The sequence below is a fragment of the Entelurus aequoreus genome, linkage group LG01 (genome assembly GCF_033978785.1).
Source record: "Entelurus aequoreus isolate RoL-2023_Sb linkage group LG01, RoL_Eaeq_v1.1, whole genome shotgun sequence".
NCBI lineage: Eukaryota > Metazoa > Chordata > Actinopteri > Syngnathiformes > Syngnathidae > Entelurus > Entelurus aequoreus.
The window spans coordinates 20,534,498-20,555,781 of record NC_084731.1 but is presented as its reverse complement, the minus strand read 5'-3'; the positions used below and the strand labels follow the sequence as shown (position 1 = coordinate 20,555,781).

The 21,284-nt window shown below is 39.6% G+C and overlaps 1 protein-coding gene across 3 annotated transcripts in view; it reads left to right on the top strand.

The window, feature by feature from the left end:
* The window catches only part of LOC133649041 (contactin-4-like), a 427,627-nt gene extending 410,964 nt beyond the window's left edge, over positions 1 to 16,663 (top strand). For all 3 annotated transcript variants that reach the window (XM_062045757.1, XM_062045746.1, XM_062045738.1), the window contains 6 exons: positions 3,165 to 3,399; positions 3,602 to 3,717; positions 7,308 to 7,494; positions 7,566 to 7,678; positions 9,543 to 9,711; positions 13,489 to 16,663. In XM_062045757.1, the coding sequence (XP_061901741.1) occupies positions 3,165 to 3,399; positions 3,602 to 3,717; positions 7,308 to 7,494; positions 7,566 to 7,678; positions 9,543 to 9,711; positions 13,489 to 13,580 (912 nt within the window). In that variant the 3' untranslated portion in view covers positions 13,581 to 16,663. The remainder of the gene's footprint in view (positions 1 to 3,164; positions 3,400 to 3,601; positions 3,718 to 7,307; positions 7,495 to 7,565; positions 7,679 to 9,542; positions 9,712 to 13,488) is intronic.
* The last annotated feature ends 4,621 nt before the right edge of the window (positions 16,664 to 21,284 follow it).

Sequence of the window (21,284 nt, the reverse complement as noted above, 5' to 3'; positions counted from 1 at the left end):
ATTGGAAACTCAAGACAGCCATGACATTATGTTATTTACAAGTGTATGTAAACTTTTGACCACAACTGTATATATATGTATATATATACATATACAGTATATACAGCATTCCCCGAGTCAAAAAGTTTGGGGACCCCTGTTCTAGAGCTTGACTAAAAGTCCTTAAATCATTATTTCATGCCAGTTTGTATTTGTTTGGCAAATACTGTTCTGAGAATCTTTGAAAGTTTGACTATTGATCAGTAATTAACTGAGACATTCGGATCAAGGTTAGACTTTTTTAAGAACAGGTTCAAGTATCCACTTTTTAAATGGCTCTGGTCTATAGAGTAGCCAGTAAATGAACACTGATTGTCTAAGATGAGTACAGCATTCCTATACAAAATGGCTCTAATAAACAAGTTAAAGAATTCGAAGATAACTTAAGAAGCCAGTTTTGGAAAAACTACCGCAAACTGTCCAAAATTGGCATCGGTCATTACGGCTCCCTTCAACGCCAGCACGTTTCTTTGATGGTGGATGCCAATTGACTTCAGGAGGTGGTTGAGTTTGTCTCAAACAGTGACAATTTTTAGTCCAATAATGGGGGTGATGGAAATACACGGTTCAATAGCACAATGACAGCCTGTTTTTTTTGGGAGTGGGACAAGGCACTCTGGCATTGAAGAGGAAAAATGCCTTAAATTTTAACACTTGCTTTCCACGCCAATACCTCTGTAATTTGTGTGATCTTTAAGTTCCTGTTGGGTTTCACAGTCAGGAGTTCAAGGGTGGAGTTGTCACATTTAGTTGTTTAGTTGTCACGTTCTCTCCCGTGAATTGGTGGGTTTTCTCCGGGTACTCCGGTTCCTACCACATCCCAAAAACATGCAGGTTAACTGGAGACTCTGAGTTGTGCCCTGTGATTGACTAGTGATCAGTCAAGGGTAGGGTTGTACGGTATACCGGTACCAGTATAGTATCGCCGTACTAATGAATCAAAAACGGTTATACTCTGTATGAAAAGTACCGGTTCGCCATATTTTTTTTTTTCTTAACGGACATGTCGTCACATCATGACATTGCTGGTTTTACGAACAGAGGAGCATGTTCGGCAGCGCACAATCACGGAGTACTTAAAAACAAAAAAGGGAGAATGGACGAATTTTGACTTAAACAGTGACAATAAAGGTGAAGTTATAACACTGAAACACCCTCCGGAAGAGGTGCTTTAAAACATGGCTAGCTAGTTAGCGGATAATGTCCGTCCATCCTCCACACTGTTTTAGCTTCTTCTAAATCACTAATCCTCGCCTCCATGGCGACAAATAAAGTATGTTTCTTACAAGTATCATCCCTGCAGGACGAGGAATAGCTAAACATGCTTCACTACACACCGTAGCTTAACAAACACCATGGGTGGATCTACACCCGACATCCACTGTAATGATACCAAGTACAGGAGCGTATCTAGTCGATACTACTATGATACATCGATAATTTTAGCATCACAAAATCTTTTTTTTTTTTTTTTAAATGTATATTACACTGGTTCTTAACCTGGGTTCAATCGAACCCTAGGGGTTCGGTGAGTCGGCCTCAAGGGTTCGACGGAGCCTCTGCCGCGGAGGTCAAGACACACCCGACTCATCGTGTAAATAAAAACCTCTCTATCGGCGTATTATGGATACCCCCAAACAACGTTCCCTCTAATTTTCCATATGCTTGAGCAAACGCAAAAACTCCTTGAGCATTCAGTGGAGCACATGTGAGCGACGTCAGACGTGCACATGCACTGTGGCCACACCAGCAGCACACCAGTCCCAAACCTGACTAATTAACAAGTTAAATGTTTTATTATTATAATCATTATAATCCAATAGATTATTTTCTAATATAAGTGTTTAGTCCCACTTACAATGACAATAACAAAAAATATTGTTTTTCATGAGCTGTGTACTAGTATTGCACATCTGGGTGGGGGGTGGGGGGGTCCTGCTTTGGAAATAATGTGTACCCCGCATTTAGTTCCCACTAAAACATTCACATGTTGCACAATGAGATGTAAACATGGGATCATGTGTACATTCCTGTAACTTTCTGTTTGTAAAATATATCTTTATTAGTATTTATTTAATATAATAACATCATTTCATGATTAATATTTACAAATTAAGATTAAATTAAGAAAAAACATTTTATTTTTCACCAAAGAAGGGTTCGGGGACTGCGCATATGAAACTGGTGGGGTTCGGTACCTCCAACAAGGTTAAGAACCGCTGGTATATTATGTTTATAAACTCAGGAAATACGTCCCTGGACACATGAGAACTTAAATTATGACCAATGTATGATCCTGTAACTACTTGGTATCGGATCGATACCTAAATTTGTGGTATCACCCAAAACTCATGTAAAGTATCCAAACAACAGAAGAATAAGTGATTATTACATTTTAACAGAAGTGTAGATAGAACATGTTAAAACGGAAAATAACCAGATATTAATAGTAAATGAACAAGTAGATTAATAATCATTTTTTACAGCTTGTCCCTCATAATTTTGACAAAATAATATAATATAAATGACACAATATGTTACTGCATACGTCAGCAGACTAAATTAGGAGCCTTTGTTTGTTTACTTACTACTAAAAGACAAGTTGTCTAGTATGTTCACCATTTTATTTAAGGACAAACTTGTTCTTTGATTGCAATAAGGAACAGATGTTTAATGTACCGTAAGATTTTTTGTTAAAATAATGCCATTTTTTGTGGTCTCCTTTATTTAGAAACGTATCGAAAAGAATCGAAATACATTGTGGTACCGGTACCAAAATATTGGTATCGAGAAAACCTTAGTCAAGGATGACCCTGCCTCTCGCCATGACTGAATTTGGTTCTTGGGATTATACTGTATAGCTCGGTTGGTACAGTGGCCGTGCCAGCAACTTGAGGGTTCCAGGTTCGATCCCCGCCTCCGTCATCCTAGTCACTGCCGTTGTGTCCTTGGGCAAGACACTTTACCCACCTGCTCCCTGTGCCACCCACACTGGTTTAAATGTAACTTAGGTATTGGGTTTCACTATGTAAAGCGCTTTGAGTCACTAGAGAAAAAGTGCTATATAAATATAATTCACTTCACTTCACTGTATGTGTGACATGTTTGTGTGTTTGCTGTCACAGCCTGTTCCAGAAGAGCTACAGAATGGACCGGGGTTCGGCTATGTTGTGGCTTTCCGACCCCTCGGTGCCACGGGTTGGATGCAGGCCGCCGTACCGTCTGCCGACACATCCAGATACGTCTTCAAAAACGAAAGCATCCAGCCCTTTTCACCTTTTCATGTGAAGGTCGGAGTTTACAACAACGAGGGAGAAGGTCCCTTCGGAACGGTCGCGGCGATCTACTCGGCAGAGGAAGGTGTGCATTGCGGCTTCCGTCAACGCTTTGCTGGCTCAGCTATAGGTATCGATCAGAAGAGTGGCCAGGATTTAGGGAAAACGCATGTTTCTGTTCTTCCGATGAAAGAAAAAAAAGCGCAGGAAGTACTTTTAATGTTCCCTCTTTGAGGGCTCATCAAAAAATGAGTGCTCCTTCTAAAGTCTTTATACATCAACTTCAGAGCCCGGCCGAGCACCAACGAGGGTACGTGCCAAGAGCCTCTCAGCATCCCAGATTGAAATTGCATGGAAGGCTCTTCCCTGGAATGCAAATAAGAAAAGAGTGCTGGGCTATGAGGTAAACTACAGTGATATTATGTTCCTTGTTTACTGTTTGCATGCTTTTAGTGCTTGTGAATGCGTGTGCACGGAAAGTATGTTTGTGTGTCTATCTTGTTCTCCTTTAGTATTGATGAACGTCTTAGGCTCATGTACAATACCTTGGGCAAAGGAGGGAGAAAAGCTTGCATGCATAATAGTCCACACTAATCCCTAGGCTTTGGGGTTCTCTATTGTCTTTCTTGTTACTTAAGTACTGTGGTATCTTGGTTTAAGAGTTTAAGGGATTGTGTGACAGAACTCGTAACCCAAAATACCAGTGGTGTGCCGTCCGGGCCAGCAATCAATCAATCAATCAATCAATGTTTATTTATATAGCCCTAAATCACAAGTGTCTCAAAGGGCTGTACAAGCCACAACGACATCCTCGGTACAGAGCCCACATACGGGCAAGGAAAACTCACCCCAGTGGGACGTCAATGTGAATGACTATGAGAAACCTTGGAGAGGACCGCATATGTGGGTAACCCCACATATGCGGTTCTCTGCAAGGCCTTCTCTGCTGGCCTAACATAACCAGACATAACCATAATTAAAGATATGTAAATATCTAAAAGTATTCATATTTTCTTCATGTCATAATATGTTCGTTCCAGTGCTGTTGTTTTTAGTTTTAGTTTGTATCCAATCAGAATTCAGCTAGCTTATGTTGCCACGGTGTACGAAATCTGTCAGAGTCCTTCAGAATTAACAATGCGGGCGTCCGTGCACTGTAAGAGAACGAGGACATATAGTTGTGTACAGGGAGGAGTGGACGGCACAGACCACAAGGGGGCATAGTTAAGCTCTAGATTTATTTAAATACATACAATATATATATATATATATAAATAACAAATAATAATAAAATAAACCAAGGGAAATTGAGTGTGACGAATCCAACGTCTGTCCAAAATGTGTTTGTGAGACTATATGTGGAGATTAGCTGTTATGTGTTACCGGGACGTGGTCTTTCTGGCGTCACTTCCTCTCCGAACTCAGTTTGTAAACGATTGATGAGTCCATACAGAGCTAAGAGCCGGAGATTCAAGAAATGCACGGCGCACTTACCCGTGTAAAAATTATCCACGGAGGGGAACCTTAAACGATGGGTTAGTGTGGCTTAGGCAAAATAATTATTTGTTTAAGGAGTTATCCGGCTTAATGTAGACATAGCCTAAAATCCTAGCAATATGTACATTTTCAGAATGTGCTTGTTCTATTTTTGGCCAAAGTAAAACAATCTGAAGTTGTCTTTCTTTTTAAGTTATTATGCCATAATCTTACTACGTGGGAATAGATTTTCCCCCATGCGGCCCCTGAGCGAGAATGAGTTTGACACCCCTGCAATAAACAACACTATGGCTCCCATTTGCTCCATTGTAGGCGGACTTTTATTTATGTTTATTTACCAGTTAGACTGCATTAAAAAAAGACATACAGTCGTGGTCAAAAGTTTACATACACTTGTAAAGAACATAATGTCATGGCTGTCTTGAGTTTCCAATCATTTCTACAACTCTTATTTTTTCGTGATAGAGTGATTGGAGCACATACTTGTTTGTCGCATTCATGAAGTTTGGTTCTTTTATGAATTTATTATGGTTTACTGAAAATGTGAGCAAATCTGCTGGGTCAAAAGTATACATACAGCAATGTTAATATTTGCTTACATGTCCCTTGGCAAGTTTCACTGCAATAAGGCGCTTTTGGTAGCCATCCACAAGCTTCTGGTTGAATTTTTGACCCCTCCTCTTGACCAAATTGGTGCAGTTCAGCTAAATTTGTTGGTTTCCTGACATGGACTTGTTTCTTCAGCATTGTCCACACAATTAAGTCAGGACTTTGGGAAGGCCATTCTAAAACCTTAATTCCTTTACCACTTTTAACGTGTAATTGGGGTCATTGTCCTGTTGGAACACCCAAATGCGCCCAAGACCCAACCTCCAGGCTGATCATTTGAGGTTGTCCTGAAGAATTTGGAGGTAATCCTCCTTTTTCATTGTCCCATTTAAAGCACCAGTTCCATTGGCAGCAAAACAGGCCCAGAGCATAATACCATCACCACCATGCATGACGGTAGGTTTGGTGTTCCTGGGATTAAATGCCTCACCTTTTCTCCTCCAAACATATTGCTGAGTGTTATTTGAGTTTTTGACCCACACCTCTTGACAAAATTGGTGCAGTTCAGCTAAATGTGTTGGTTGACTGACATGGACTTGTTTCTTCAGCATTTGTGTTTCCTCCAGAAGGTCTTATCTTTGTCCATGTGATGTCAGATGAAACAAAAATTGAGCTGTTTGGCCACAATACCCAGCAATATGTTTGGAGGAGAAAAGCTGAGGCCTTTAATCCCAGGAACACCATCCCTACCATCAAGCATGGTGGTGGTAGTATTATGCTCTGGGCCTGTTTTGCTGCCCACCACATCTATGTGTGTGACAATCATTGGTACTTTAATCTTTAATGGAACTGGTGCTTTACAGAGAGTAAATGGGACAATGAAAAAGGAGGATCACCCCCAAATTCTTCGGGACAAGGTTGGGTCTTGGGCGCAGTTGGGTGTTCCAACAGGACAATGACCCCAAACACACGTCAAAAGTGGTAAAGGAATGGCTAAATCATGCTAGAATTAAGGTTTTAGAATGGCCTTCCCAAAGTCCTGTCTTAAACGTGTGGACAATGCTGAAGAAAACCATCAAATTTAGCTGAACTGCCCCAATTTTGTCAAGAGGAGTGGTCAAAAATTCAACCAGAAGCTTGTGGATGGCTACCAAAAGCGCTTTATTGCAGTGAAACTTGCCAGGGGACATGTAAGCAAATATTAACATTGCTGTATGTATACTTTTGACCCAGCAGACTTGGTCACATTTTCAGTAGACCCATAATAAATTCATAAAAGAACCAAACTTCATGAATGGTTTTTGTGACCAACAAGTATGTGCTCCAATCACTCTATCACAAAAAAAATAGAGTTGTAGAAATGATTGAAAAGTCAAGACAGCCATGACATTATGTTCTTTACAAGTGTATGTCAACTTTTGACCAGGACTGTATGTGTCCGTGCCTCTCACAAAAAAAGTGCAGTTCCCCTTTAGATTCTGCTCTTCTTTGAAATCCCAGATGAGAACAAAGAAGCTATTTTCCATCCATTGAATGCATGAAGTGGCAGATATATAAATTGTTGACCACTCAAAGTCAACAGAGGAGAAGAGTGTGTGAAAATCATTCTTGCGAGGAAAGTCAAATTATATTTGGGCTGCCGAGCATGTCCGCCGTTTCTGCGCTGACAACCGCGGTGACAAAGAAAACCTGTTATTAGTATTTGCAGGCGGGGAGGCATTGACTATTCCCTCCATTTGTTTCACTTTTGTTTGCGAAGTGACACTGTTTACCTCCCCACCTTAAAAGTGGTATTGCCGCCCAATGCTACCGAGCCGAACAAAAAGTCGCGCAAAGGTAACACGCCGCGTCTTTTTTTCGAGCCGAGTTCATACCTGATTGACAGGAAGTGGCGGAATTCCTTTTAAACTGTCTTTTGTGGTGTTGTTGTGTTTGCATTTCCCCCAGCTGAGATACTGGGGCAGAGGCGAAAAGGAAGACGCGGCCAATGTGCAAAGAACTGTGGGGAATCAGACGTCGACTGTTATTCACGGCGTGAAAGGCAGCACTTCGTATTACGTCTCGGTGAGGGCGTACAACACCGCGGGTGTCGGACCTCCCAGCGGCACCGTCAGCATCACCACCAAAAAGCCTCGTACGTAGCACATCTAATTATACTTGTCGTCAACTTTTCTACGTGTTTATGTTGTCGCTTTTTTTCCTCAGCGCCCAGTCAGCCTCCTGGTAAAGTGATGTGGAACACGTCCAACTCCAAGATAATATTGAACTGGGAGCAGGTTAAAGCCCTGGAGAATGAGTCCGAGGTCACCGGTTACAAAGTAAACACCTTGTCCCTTTTTTTTTTCCATTCATACAGTCACGATCAAAAGTTTTCATACACTTGTAAAGAACATAATGTCATGGCTGTCTTGAGTTTTCAATCATTTGTACAACTCTTGTTTTTTCGTGATAGAGTGATTGGAGCACATACTTGTTGGTCACAAAAAACATTCATGAAGTTTGGTTCTTTTATGAATTTATTATGGGTCTACTTGTCCTGGGTATGACTCAAAACTGCATCCGGTGATGAGGCTTCATTTCGGGAGTTCTGGTGTTTTGGGGAAGGTGGAGTTACCCCTCAGTCATCATTGCTCCCAGGTCCACTCTGACCCGGGGTGGTAGTACCTGTCAGGGTCCCAGTTATGGGTTGAATAGCATTTCAAAGACCTCAACGGTGGAAGTGGCAGAGGATGACACGGCACTGAAGGCGGATGAAGGCTGCAACAGAGGGTGGTCTCCAGTCGTCATGGATCCATGCCACTGGATCAAGGCCCCTCTCTGCCAAGGACCGTGTGGTGGCTGCAGGCGCATCAGTCTCCCCACGCTAAAAGACGTCACGCGCGGGCGTCCTCCCGAATGGGAATCCATCCATTCTGAGGACAGTCATACTCGACTACGAGTGACTGCCAATGATGATGATGGGTCTACTGAAAATGTGAGCAAATCTGCTGGGTCAAAAGTATACATACAGCAATGTTAATATTTGCTTACATGTCCCTTGGCAAGTTTCACTGCAATAAGGCGCTTTTGGTAGCCATCCACAAGCTTCTGGTTGAATTGTTGACCACTCCTCTTGACAAAATTGGTGCAGTTCAGCTAAATGTGTTAGTTTTCTGAAATGGACTTGTTTCTTCAGCATTGTCCACACGTTTAAATCAGGACTTTGGGAAGGCCATTCTAAAACCTTCATTCTAGCCTGATTTAGCTATTCCTTTACCACTTTTGACATGTGTTTGGCGTCATTGTCCTGTTGGAACATCCAACTCCGCCCAAGATCCAAACTCCGGGCTGATGATTTTAGCCAAACAGCTAAATTTGTCTTTAATCTGACATCACATGGACAAAGATACGACCTTGTGGAGGAAAGTTCTGTGGTCAGATGAAACAAAAATTTAGCTGTTAGGCCACAATACCCAGCAATATGTTTGGAGGAGAAAAGGTGAGGTCTTTAATCCCAGGAACACCAGGCCTACCGTCAAGCATGGTGGTGGTAGTATTATGCTCTGTGGCCTGTTTTGCTGCCAATGGAACTGGTGCTTTACAGAGAGTAAATGGGACAATGAAATAATTCTTCAGGACAACCTAAAATCATCAGCCCCGGAGGTTGGGTGTTGGGCGCAGTTGGGTGTTCCAACAGGAAAATGACCCCAAACACACGTCAAAAGTGGTAGAGGAATGGCTAAATCAGGCTAGAAATAAGGTTTTAGAATGGCCTTCCCAAAGTGGACAATGCTGAAGAAACAAGTCAATGTCAGGAAACCAACACATTTAGCTGAACTGCACCAATTTTGTCAAGAGGAGTGGTCAAAAATTCAACCAGAAGCTTGTGGATGGCTACCAAAAGCGCCTTATTGCAGTGAAACTTGCCAAGGGACATGTAACCAAATATTAACATTGCTGTATGTATACTTTTGACCCAGCAGATTTGGTCACATTTTCAGTAGACCCATAATAAATTCATAAAAGAACCAAAATTCATGAATGTTTTTTTGTGACCAACAAGTATGTGCTCCAATCACAAAAAAATAAGAGTTGTAGAAATGATTGGAAACTCAAGACAGCCATGACATTATGTCCTGTAAACTTTTGACCGCGACTGTATTTGTGGCCTTTTTTTAACTGACCTAATTGGACTGTGTTTAGGTGCTGTACAAGAAGAACCAACACGGTCGCCCCAATGTCATGGAGACAAACACCACCTCCGTGGAGCTCACGCTGCCCACCAATGAGGATTACATCATCCAGATAAAACCCTTTGGCGAGGGAGGTGAAGGCAGCAGTAGTCGGCAGATCACCATCCCGAGGATACCAGGTCAGTGGAGAGATGGTTAGTGTCCTCGGTGCTGAGCTGCGTAATCCGCTCTCCTGCTGCTGCCTGAACACAGCAGATTAGAGATCGTCATCATCGTCGAAGGAGCAGAGAGAGCGGGAAAAAAATTAAAAAGCTGCAAAAGACCGTTGTGTAATTGGAACGCCACTTTGTTATATTAGCAAATACGATAGAAACTCTGAGGTCAACCCTAAACGTGTCGACTGCAGTTCATATTTCCAAACAATTGTTCCCTTTGAAAAAAAAAAATACAGTATTTTTCGAACTATAAGGCGCACTTAAAATCATTTCATTTTCTCAAAAATCGACAGTGTGCCTTATAACCTAATGTACGGCATAATTCTGGTTGCGCTTACCGACCTCGGAGCAATTTTATTTGGTACATGGTGTAATGATAAGTGTGACCAGTAGATGGCAGTCATACATAAGAGATACATGTAGACACCAAAACATTAAATGTTCCATTGAGAATATAGAACATTACACACGGCACTCGAAAGTCTGTCAAACTGTTTTTAGTAGGACTTTGGTAAGCTATGAAGCCGCACCGCTTGATGGATTGTCGGCGCATTAAACATGCGAGTATTATTATGGTGTGTGTATAAGGACCGCAAAAATGGCACAAATTAGCAGACATATTACCTGACGTTTTGTTTCGCAATATTATGCAAAATCAACTTTTCTTACCTTCTGGTACCTGCTGATGTGTATTTGGGATCTGCATAAGTCCTGAAAATGTGTAAGCTTCTTCATTTTCTCTACCTTCTTATGTGGCATTCATCTTCCGCTGTTGCCATTTCTAATATAAAGTAGTGTAAAGTTCTTACTAGTACCGGTACCGGTACCAAAATATTGTTGTCGGAACAACCCTAGTATGTACAGTATGTATATTGCCCCAGAAAAGGCGGTACAGATTATAGTTGCGTGCTGTAAGTTACACAACGTTGAAAAACAGCACAGGTTGGATGGAGCATGATGCTGGATGTGCAGTAAATGAGTGTTTCCATGGTACACGCAGAAACCTCATTTAAAGAAGGCGGTCTGCAGAAATGTTCCGCCCGTCTGGTTAGATCGCTACTAATTATACACTCAATTTTCATAGTTTGCATATGCTAATTCAGTGTTTTTCAACCACTGTGCACTAGTGTGCCGTGAGAAATTAGCTCATTTCACCTATTTGGGTTAAAAATATTTTTAGCAAACCAGTAATTATAGTCTGCAAATTATGTGTCTTTGTTGAGTGTCGGTGCTGTCTAGAGCTCGGCAGAGTAACCGTGTAATACTCTTCCATATCAGTAGGTGGCAGCAGGTAGCTAATTGCTTTGTAGATGTCGGAAACAGCGGGAGGCAGTGTGCAGGTAAAAAGGTGTCTAATGCTTAAACCAAAAATAAACAAAAGGTGAGTGCCCCTAAGAAAAGGCATTGAATCTTAGGGAAGGCTACCGTATTTTTCGGACTATAAGTCGCAGTTTTTTTGAAAAATAAAATGTTGGTTTTTTTCAAATTCAAGACAAATTTATATGTTTTTGGTAACACTTTAGTATGGGGAACATATTCTAAGTAACAAAGACTTAATTTAGAATGTTTTGGACACTAGGGGAACATATTCTTAGTAATAAAGACTTAATTTAGAGTTATTTGGTTAGGGTTAGGGTCAGGGTTAGAGGGTCAGGGCCATTGTTAGGGTTATAATAAGGCCATGCCGAATAAGGCATTAATAAGTACTTAATAATGACTAGTTAAGAGCCAATATGTTACTAATTTGCATGTTAATAAGCAACTAATTAATGGTGAATATGTTCCCCATACTAAAGTGTTACCATGTTTTTTTTACTGGTGCATAAAATGAACCGTGCATGAACATCACCTTGTTCAAAGAACAAAACCAACACAGTGCATAAACTCACAACAAATTACACACCTGCAAACCAGTCAGCTGTTGCCGTATCCGTAATACGCCGATAGGGAGAAGTTTATATTGACCTCCGCCGAACCCCTGGTTAACCTAGGGTTCGATCGAACCCAGGTTAAGAACCACTACTCTTGAAGGGAAATGGGGGGAAAAAAAATTATAATTTATTTTTGTATTTATTTATTTTTTAGACATGTATCTCGTGCGCACGAGAAAGTTTTTATAAAGTTGTAAAAAAAAAAAAAAAATTTAATTTATAATTTATTTATTTTTTAAGACATGCATCTCTGCGCACGAGAAACCTCGTGTCTAAAAAAAACTTCTTTTTTTTTTTTTCTTGTGCACATGTCTAAAAAAATATATATATTATACTTTTGTTTTTTTAATAACTTTATAAAACGTTTCTCGTGCGCACAAAATACATGTCTAAAAAAAAATAAAAAAAATTATCAAAAAAAATATTTCCTCCATGTCCCTTTAGGGCAGGGGTCCCAAAACTTTTGGACTCGGGGGCCGCATTGGGTTAAAAAAATTTGGCCAGGGGCCAGGCTGTATATATATATATATATATATATATATATATATATATATATATATATATATATATATATATATATATATATATATATATATATATATATATATATATATATATATATATATATATATATGTATATATGTATATATATATATATATATATATATATATATATATATATATATATGTGTATATATATATATATATATGTATGTGTGGGAAAAAATCACAAGACTATTTCATCTCTACAGGCCTGTTTCATGAGGGGTTTTCCTATATATATATATATATATATATATATATATATATATATATATATATATATATATATATATATATATATATATATATATATATGTATGTATGTGTGGGAAAAAATCACAAGACTATTTCACCTCTACAGGCGTATTTCATGAGGGGTTTTCCTCAATCCTCAGAGAGAGAAAAAAATCTCCTGAGGATTGAGGAAAACCCCTCATGAAACAGGCCTGTAGAGATGAAATAGTCTTGTGATTTTTTCCCACACATACATATTACGCTCTACCACGGTATCGAGCACTATTTTTTGGATAATCTAATTAAGACATATATATATATATATATATATATATATATATATATATATATATATATATATATATATATATATATATATATATATATATATACATTGTCTTTATAATCCGTTTTGTCATGTTCATCAACATTTAACATTGTCATGTTATCGATGGGAAAATTCATTTTTAGACAATATGATTTGCCTGAGCGACTAGGAGACACCAAGAGTAACAAGCGCTAGAAAATGGATTAGAAAGGAAAGATTAAAAACATTTTTTAAAAAAAATTTAAAAAATACTTTTTATTTTTATTTTATTATTTTTTAAACTTGGGACTTCCTGTGGGCTGGATTTTGGATGTTGGGGGGCTGGATCCGGCCCGCGGGCCGTAGTTTGGGGACACCTGCTTTAGGGGCTCCGTAGATGTGACAGGTGGTGACAGTACACCTACTTTGAGACAAGAGCTATATAGATGCATGTTGGTTTTGGTTTAAAGTCATATCCAACAATTGTGTCAACTGAGTTTAATTTTTTAACGATTTCTGTTGGTGGTGTGCCTCCGGATTTTTTCAACGCAAAAAATGTGCCTTGGCTCAAAAAAGGTTGAAAAACACTGTGCTAATTAATGCTTGTTTTTTTAGCATCTTGGTAGAATAGGCCATTATACAAAAAACATTATTAATTTTTTTTTTTCAAAAAGACGCACAAAAATACATATATTGACTGTCTGAATCTTTTCATTCCAATTTCAGGTCCCAACGCGGTGGGCTCAGCGTCCAAGGTCTCCACACTGTCAGCCCTGAGTACAATAGCACTGTCTTTCACAGCGCGGACATCTTTATGACAAACAGCTCCCGGTAGACCTTGTATCAGAAGTGGAGACAGTCTTCAGCAGATGATAGACACACTCTGGTGTAACTACACCCACTCATTTTGATTTACCGTAGAGGCAAAAAGGAATACACAGACGCGGGGGTTGGGGGGGTAGGGGGCAAAGTATGTGACGTCTGGGAAGGAGTCCCCGACAACACCTTGGTATGCGCGAGAGCTCGACAGACGTCACGGCCGTCTTGTAACCAAAGCAGCTTTAATAAGGAGAGGACGAGAAAATGTTGTGTGTGCTTCGTTTTGTACGACATGCCAAGAGTTTATTTTTTATTTATTTTATTATTTATTATTTTTTTCTTTCAAAACTAAATTTAATGCCAGTCCGTGCATATTGGAACAAATGTATTGAAGTAACAAATAGCATAGGAATGGAACGTGACAATGAGACTATCGTCTCAAAAAACCAACATATATTACATATACACATTTTATTTTGAACAATATTTTGTCTCATTAGGAGAATCTCAAAGAAAGAAAGAACACAATGATAAGACTTTAAAGGGGAACTGCACTTTTTTCGGAATTTTGCCCATTATCCACAAAACCTTTATGTGAAACAAGAACACATGTATTTCTCTTTTCTGTGCAATCTAAACCATAACAAACTGCTAGCAAGAGGCGGCTATCCAAAAAATCCAAAAAACATCCAAAAACCACCAACAACGCTCCATTGACATGCCATGACCTGCATATTAACCAAGCTATAGCGACATTGATACTGTTCTGGATAGGGTTGTACAGCATACAGGGATTAGTATAGTACCGCGATACTAATGAATCATTTTCGGTACTATATCGCCTCTGAAACGTACTGGTCCCGCAATTGATACCCAAATTTGCGGTATCATCCAAAACTAATGTAAAGTATCAAACGACAGAAGAATAAGTGATTATTACATTTTAACAGAAGTGTAGATAGAACATGTGAGTGAGCAGATATTAACAGTAAATAAACAAGTAGATTAATAATTAATTTTCTACCATTTGTCCTTAATAATGTTAATAAAATAATAGAATGGAAAATGACACAAAATGTTACTGCATATGTCAGCAGACTAATTAGGAGCCTTTGTTTGCTTACTTATTTTGAAGTGACAAAAACGTGCCATCCAAACAATACGCCGTTTGTTGACAAGAAGCTATGACAGCCATCAAAGCACATTGAATGTCTTTGTCATCCAGAGGTAACAATCTGACGAAAAGATTAAAAAGAGCTGGCGTCAAAAGTCCCGATGCTAACTGCTAAAGCTAACAAACACAGCTCCATCGGAAACCCTTGCTCACGTCACTAAGCAACAGGCCCCGCCTTTTAAAAAGCACACACAAGGACATAAGGTGTCTAAACGGCATATGCAAAATATTGGAAGTTTTATTTTTAAGTAAAGTATTCATTACTTTCCCTAGAGTTAATTAAATTTTTTAAAGAGTCATTTTGTTAGTAATTCAATTACTTTTTTAGTAATGTAACGAGGAACTATAATTAATTAAAGTAATTTTCAGAACACTGTTTAAAGTTAAAAAGTTAAAGTACCAATGATTGTCACACACACACTAGGTGTGGCGAAATTCTTCTCTGCATTTGACCCATCACCCTTGATCACCCCCTGGGAGGTGAGGGGAGCAGTGAGCAGCAGGGAATCATTTTTGGTGATTTAACCCCCAATTCCAACCCTTGATGCTGAGTGCCAAGCAGGGAGGTAATTTAGCATGTATCTAAAACGATGTTGGATTTTTTTGAGAAATAAATCGGGTCCCCTTTACCTGTATTGTTATCCGCTTCTTGCTAGCAGTTTTCGACTATTTAGAACGCACAAAAAAGAGAAAGATGTGTGTTCTTGTCTCGCATACGCAAAATTCTCCCTTAAAAAAAAGTGTGGTTCCCTTTTTAAGGACAATATTCACAGTGCATACATGATGAATAGAAAGTGTCCACAAAGGGATTTTATAGTGAAATGATAAGGGGTCATTAATCAAACTAATTTAGTCTAGATCAGGGGTGTCCAAAGTGCAGCCTGGGGGCACATATGCGTCCCAGAGTAGAGCATTATACAAATTTCCTCAAAAATGAGACCTGAAAACCAAAATGTCCAGGGCCACTCTTCCCTCCGTGCAGATGGCGCACCTTGGCCCTGTTTCGTGTGAAGAAGCGCATGTAAAATGTCCAAAAATGCATCACTGGTAGGAATGTAATGACAAATTGGTCCCACTAGCTCCTGTGGCGCACAAAAGCAGTGGCACAGGGTACGAATCCTGGTCAGAATTGAGTTAGGAAGGTTTAAAAACTTGTTATTTTGCACACAAAAAAAATAGTTATTAAACATAGTCTGTTCTTTTGGAAAAACAACATGCATCACATTAAATTCAAGTTTGATTTAAAAATATAATAATCATTTCACACGAATAAAAAAGTGAAAACATTTGTTAATGGGGGAGCCCATCCATCCATCTTCTTCTGCTTTTCCAAGGTCGGGTTGCGGGGGCAGCAGCCTAAGCAGAGAAGCCCATACTCCACGTGGCCCTAAACACTACACGATTCGATTCATAATTGATTGTTGATTCAAAACAATTCTTCATTCAAAATCAATACTTTTTAATAACATTGGATGCCAGTTCTATGATTAATGACATTCCTCCATAAAATAGATAAACATCTGTGATACATTTCTATATTATTTAAAAGAAACTGGTTTTGTTTAATACAATTCCACCCAATCAGGCGACAGGAGAAGTATCCCACACTTCTATTTTCTAAAGTGAATCTGTACAGCAGAAATGGACGTCTACATCAACAATATGGTTTTCCTCAGGAACTGAACAGGACAGATTTTTAAAAAAAATTTTTTTTTTTAGATTTTTGATCGGTTAAGAATCGTTACAGATAAGGATCGCAATTCACCCCTAGTAAACACCTCCTCAGGAATGCGTCCGGGGTCCTCTTGATGTGGAGGAGCAGCGGCTTTACCCTATCTCTAAGAAAGAGCCCTACCACCCGACAGAGGAAACTCATTTCAGCCGCTTGTATCCTTAAAACAAGTAAAACACTCTAACATCAAATCTGCTTAGTGAGAAGAATTATCTTATCAGACAGAAAATAAGCAAATATCACCCTTATTTGAGATATTTCATCTTACTTAGATTTCAGTTTTTTGCAGTGCAGCTACATTGCACAATAGGGAAGGGATTCATATGGCTCCATTCCTGGACCGATCTCACGTCATGCAGTCTGCTGAAAATGATGGAAAGCACCACTCTATATAGCAAACACATTTTAAGATAGTTGACCTTCTGCTGCTGTCTGGTTTTATGTAAACGTGACAAATGGGGGGCCGTGTGAACCTCCTTCCTACACTGCAAAAACTGAAATCTAAGCAAGATGAAATATCTCAAATAAGGGTGATATTTGTTTATTTTCTGTCTGATAAGATAATTCTTCTCACTAAGCAGATTTTATGTTAGATTGTTTTACTTGTTTTAAGGGTTTTGGTCCTAAATGATCTCAGTAAGATATTACAGCTTATTGCTGAGATTTGATGACCTATATTGAGTAAAACATGTTTGAAACTAGAATATCAAGTGTTGCAAAGCTGTGTCATCAACACTCACAAGTATAAAACTACTTTTTTAAAGTAATAATTTCTTTCTTCAAGCATGAAAAAAAAAAATCATGACTTTGACACAATTGTGTTTCATAATTAAAACAGATGACAGCCAAATGGACTTTGCTGTTTTATTTTCAATGAAACAATAGAAAATACGTACTCATATAGTAGTACAGTTGGCACAGTACAGTAAACTGACAGTTAATATTTAAACATTTAACATTTCAAACAATTTTGAACAGAAATAGTTCATGCACATTCAGATAAATTCCTCAAAATTACAATTAAAAAGATTTTGGCCGGGGGCCGGGCTGTATTTATGCGCACTAGTTGACTGAAAGAGCACGCAATTGGCGCGATGATGTCATGTTATCCATGGAAAAATGCGTTTTTAGACCATATGATTTGCCTGAGTGACTAGGAGACCCCGAGAGTAACAAGCGGTTGCCTTGTTGCCTTTCCATTGAGAACAATAAATTAGTTTTTAGTATAAGTTTGCTGGTTTCAAGAAATGTAATGCCGAGCGCATATCATTATGTCAAGATAATGGCACTAGCATTTACTTAATTTAAGACCATTTTTCAACATATTGAGCAAAAAGGTCTCTTTTTTTTCTACCATGAAAAGTGCACCAGTTTATTAGTGAGAATATACTTATTTTAAGGTATTTTTGGGTTCATTGAGGTTGGCTAATTTTACTTGTTTTGGAAAGTCTTGACAAGCCAAATTTTCTTTGTTCTATTGGCAGATAATTTTGCTTAGTTCAAATAAAATACCTCTCTTTTTTGTATTTTTTAGGGACCGCAATGTCCCTTTCGGACAGAGGACCCTATTGAAGTTGTAAGGTTTTATTCTTTCTTTCTTTATTATTATTATTATTCCGCAGCTTTGCGCTGTAATTTGACCCCCTTAACATGCTTCAAAACTCACCAAATTTGACACACACATCAGTACTGGCGAACAAAGCGATTTAATCAAAAAACCAAACCCCAAAACTCAAAGGAAGAAAACACAGACAAAACATTGACATCCTTCAGCAAAAATCAACAGGAAGTTGGCAATTCCCCCTTCAAAACAAAAGTTTCGTAAAAACAGTCACTTTTGCCTCTTTGAGCTGTAATTAGACCCCCTTAACATGCTTCAAAACTCACCAAACTGTACACACACATCAGGACTGGCAAAAATTGCGATCTAATAAAAAGAAAACAACGCCAAAACTCAAAATTGCCCTCTAGCGACCCCTAGGAAGAAAACACAGACACAACTAATCCTAGGAAGAAAACTCAGACAAAACTGCCTGTAACTTCCAGTACGAATGTCGTAGAGACATCAAACAAAAACCTCTATGTAGGTCTGACCTAGACCTAGATTTCATACATTGACACCCTTCAGCAAAAATCAACAGGAAGTTGGCAATTCCCACTTCAAAACAAAAGTTTCGTAAAAGCAGTCACTTTTGCCTCTTTGAGCTGTAATTAGACCCCCTTAACATGCTTCAAAACTCACCAAACTGTACACACACATCAGGACTGGCAAAAATTGCGATCTAATAAAAAAAACTCAAAATTGCGCTCTAGCGCCCCCTAGGAAGGAAACACAGACACAACTGCTCCTAGGAAGAAAACTCAGACCAAACTGCCTGTAACTTCCAGTACGAATGTTGTAGAGACATCAAACAAAAAACCTCTATGTAGGTCTGACTTAGACCTAGATTTCATACATTGACATCCTTCAGCAAAAATCAACAGGAAGTTGGCAATTCCCCCTTCAAAACAAAAGTTTCGTAAAAGCAGTCACTTTTGCCTCTTTGAGCTGTAATTAGACCCCCTTAACATGCTTCAAAACTCACCAAACTGTACACACACATCAGGACTGGCAAAAATTGCGATCTAATAAAAAAAACTCAAAATTGCGCTCTAGCGCCCCCTAGGAAGGAAACACAGACACAACTGCTCCTAGGAAGAAAACTCAGACCAAACTGCCTGTAACTTCCAGTACGAATGTCGTAGAGACATGAAACAAAAACCTCTACGTAGGTCTGACTTAGACCTACATTTCATAGATTGACAACCCCCAGCAAAAGTCGGTCCCGTCCATCAGCAGCTTTAATTTTTCCTTGTTTTTGAACACTGACTTTTTGCAGTGTACTGTATTATTTGGTTTTGGTGTCTTGAATGTAAAAAAAAATATGTCGCTGGAAAGAATTTGGACACCCCTGATCTACATGTGCCTAATTTTATAATAGATCGAGGCTGTTAAAGTTAATCACGACACATTTGTCGCGTACAAACGGATGAATTTACCTTTACCTTCCTGAGGACCGGGGATAGGCGACAAGCCGGGTCCTGTGAACGGACTCGAAGATTGTAGTTGCAGACCTTTTTTGGGGACGAGAACGGTTCATCCAAACAGTCGCCGGGCTCCTCCGGTTTGTGCGACCGGACCCTCGTGCCGTTCCCACGCTCCTCTTTCTTCTGTGTGAACATTTATTCTTTGCCTTCTGTGTGCCTCATCATACGTTCAAAACCCTCAGGTCCTTGACGAGCCTTAACTTATTCACGATGTACAGCGAGGACGGTAGACGCGTAGGACTATGACGTTGACATGCTGCTGTGTTGACACCCGGGGGCGGGGAGGGGGGGGGGGGGGCGAGGTTTGGCTTGTGCAAAAATAAACGAAGCGTTTTTAATCGGCGTGCCGTTCCGAGGACGACGACGCCGCCGCCGACCTTTTTTTGCTTCAGTCTCTTGCTGCCCTACGGGGGCGACTGCGCAGAGGTGCCGCACGCTCTGTATGTAGCTCTTAGGGGACTGCGCACTGTAGGCTACTCAATCATGCGTCACCCAATATGTAAGATACCGTTTTTGTACATTTCAAAACATTTATATGAGAGGAACTTTCTAAAAAAAAAAAAAAAACGGGGGGGTGACTTACTTTGTATGTAGAATTGTTTCATACTGTTGCTAACTGTTCGCTCAGCATGACTGTGCTTAGTCGTCTCGCTTCAGGAACGTGCAAGCGTACACATGGTTCACGCCCCGTTGCGGGGGGGGGGGGGGGGGGGGGGGGAGGTTTGTGACTATTGTGTGTGTGTACCATCACGTGTGAACAACCACCTGTGTCTCAGTCGGTCTGACGCGTCCTCTCCGCTCAACCCGAGGGCTTCCTCTGTTGCTTTCTTGTTTATATTGTGTTAATAAAGAATATTCATTTATACAACAAGGCTGTGTTGGTGTTTGTGCATCAAATCAGTGCCATTTACTGATAATCGGGGGTGTTGGACACACTTTTTTTTGTGTGTGGAATTTTAGAACAAGCCTTAATCAAGTGAAAAGTGGGGTAAGAAAAACACTAACCTATTTACAAACCCCGTTTCCATATGAGTTGGGAAATTGTGTTAGATGTAAATATAAACGGAATACAATGATTTGCAAATCCTTTTCAACCCATATTCAATTTGAATGCACTGCAAAGACAAGATATTTGATGTTCAAACTCATAAACTTTTTTTTTTTTTGCGCAAATAATAATTAACTTAGAATTTCATGGCTGCAACACGTGCCAAAGTAGTTGGGAAAGGGCATGTTCACCACTGTGTTACATCACCTTTTCTTTTCACAACACTCAATAAACGATTGGGAACTGAGGAAACTAATTGTTGAAGCTTAGAACGTGGAATTCTTTCCCATTCTTGTTTTATGTAGAGCTTCAGTCGTTCAACAGTCCGGAGGTCTCTGCTGTCGTATTTTAGGCTTCATAATGCGCCACACATTTTCAATGGGAGACAGGTCTGGACTACAGGCAGGCCAGTCTAGTACCCGCACTCTTTTACTATGAAGCCACGCTGTTGTAACACATGCAGAATGTGACTTGGCATTGTCTTGCTGAAATAAGCAGGGGCGTCCATGGTAACGTTGCTTGGATGGCAACATATGTTGCTCCAAAACCTGTATGTACCTTTCAGCATTAATGGTGCCTTCACAGATGTGTAAGTTACCCATGCCTTGGGCGCTAATACACCCCCATACCATCACAGATGCCGGCTTTTCAACTTTGCGCCT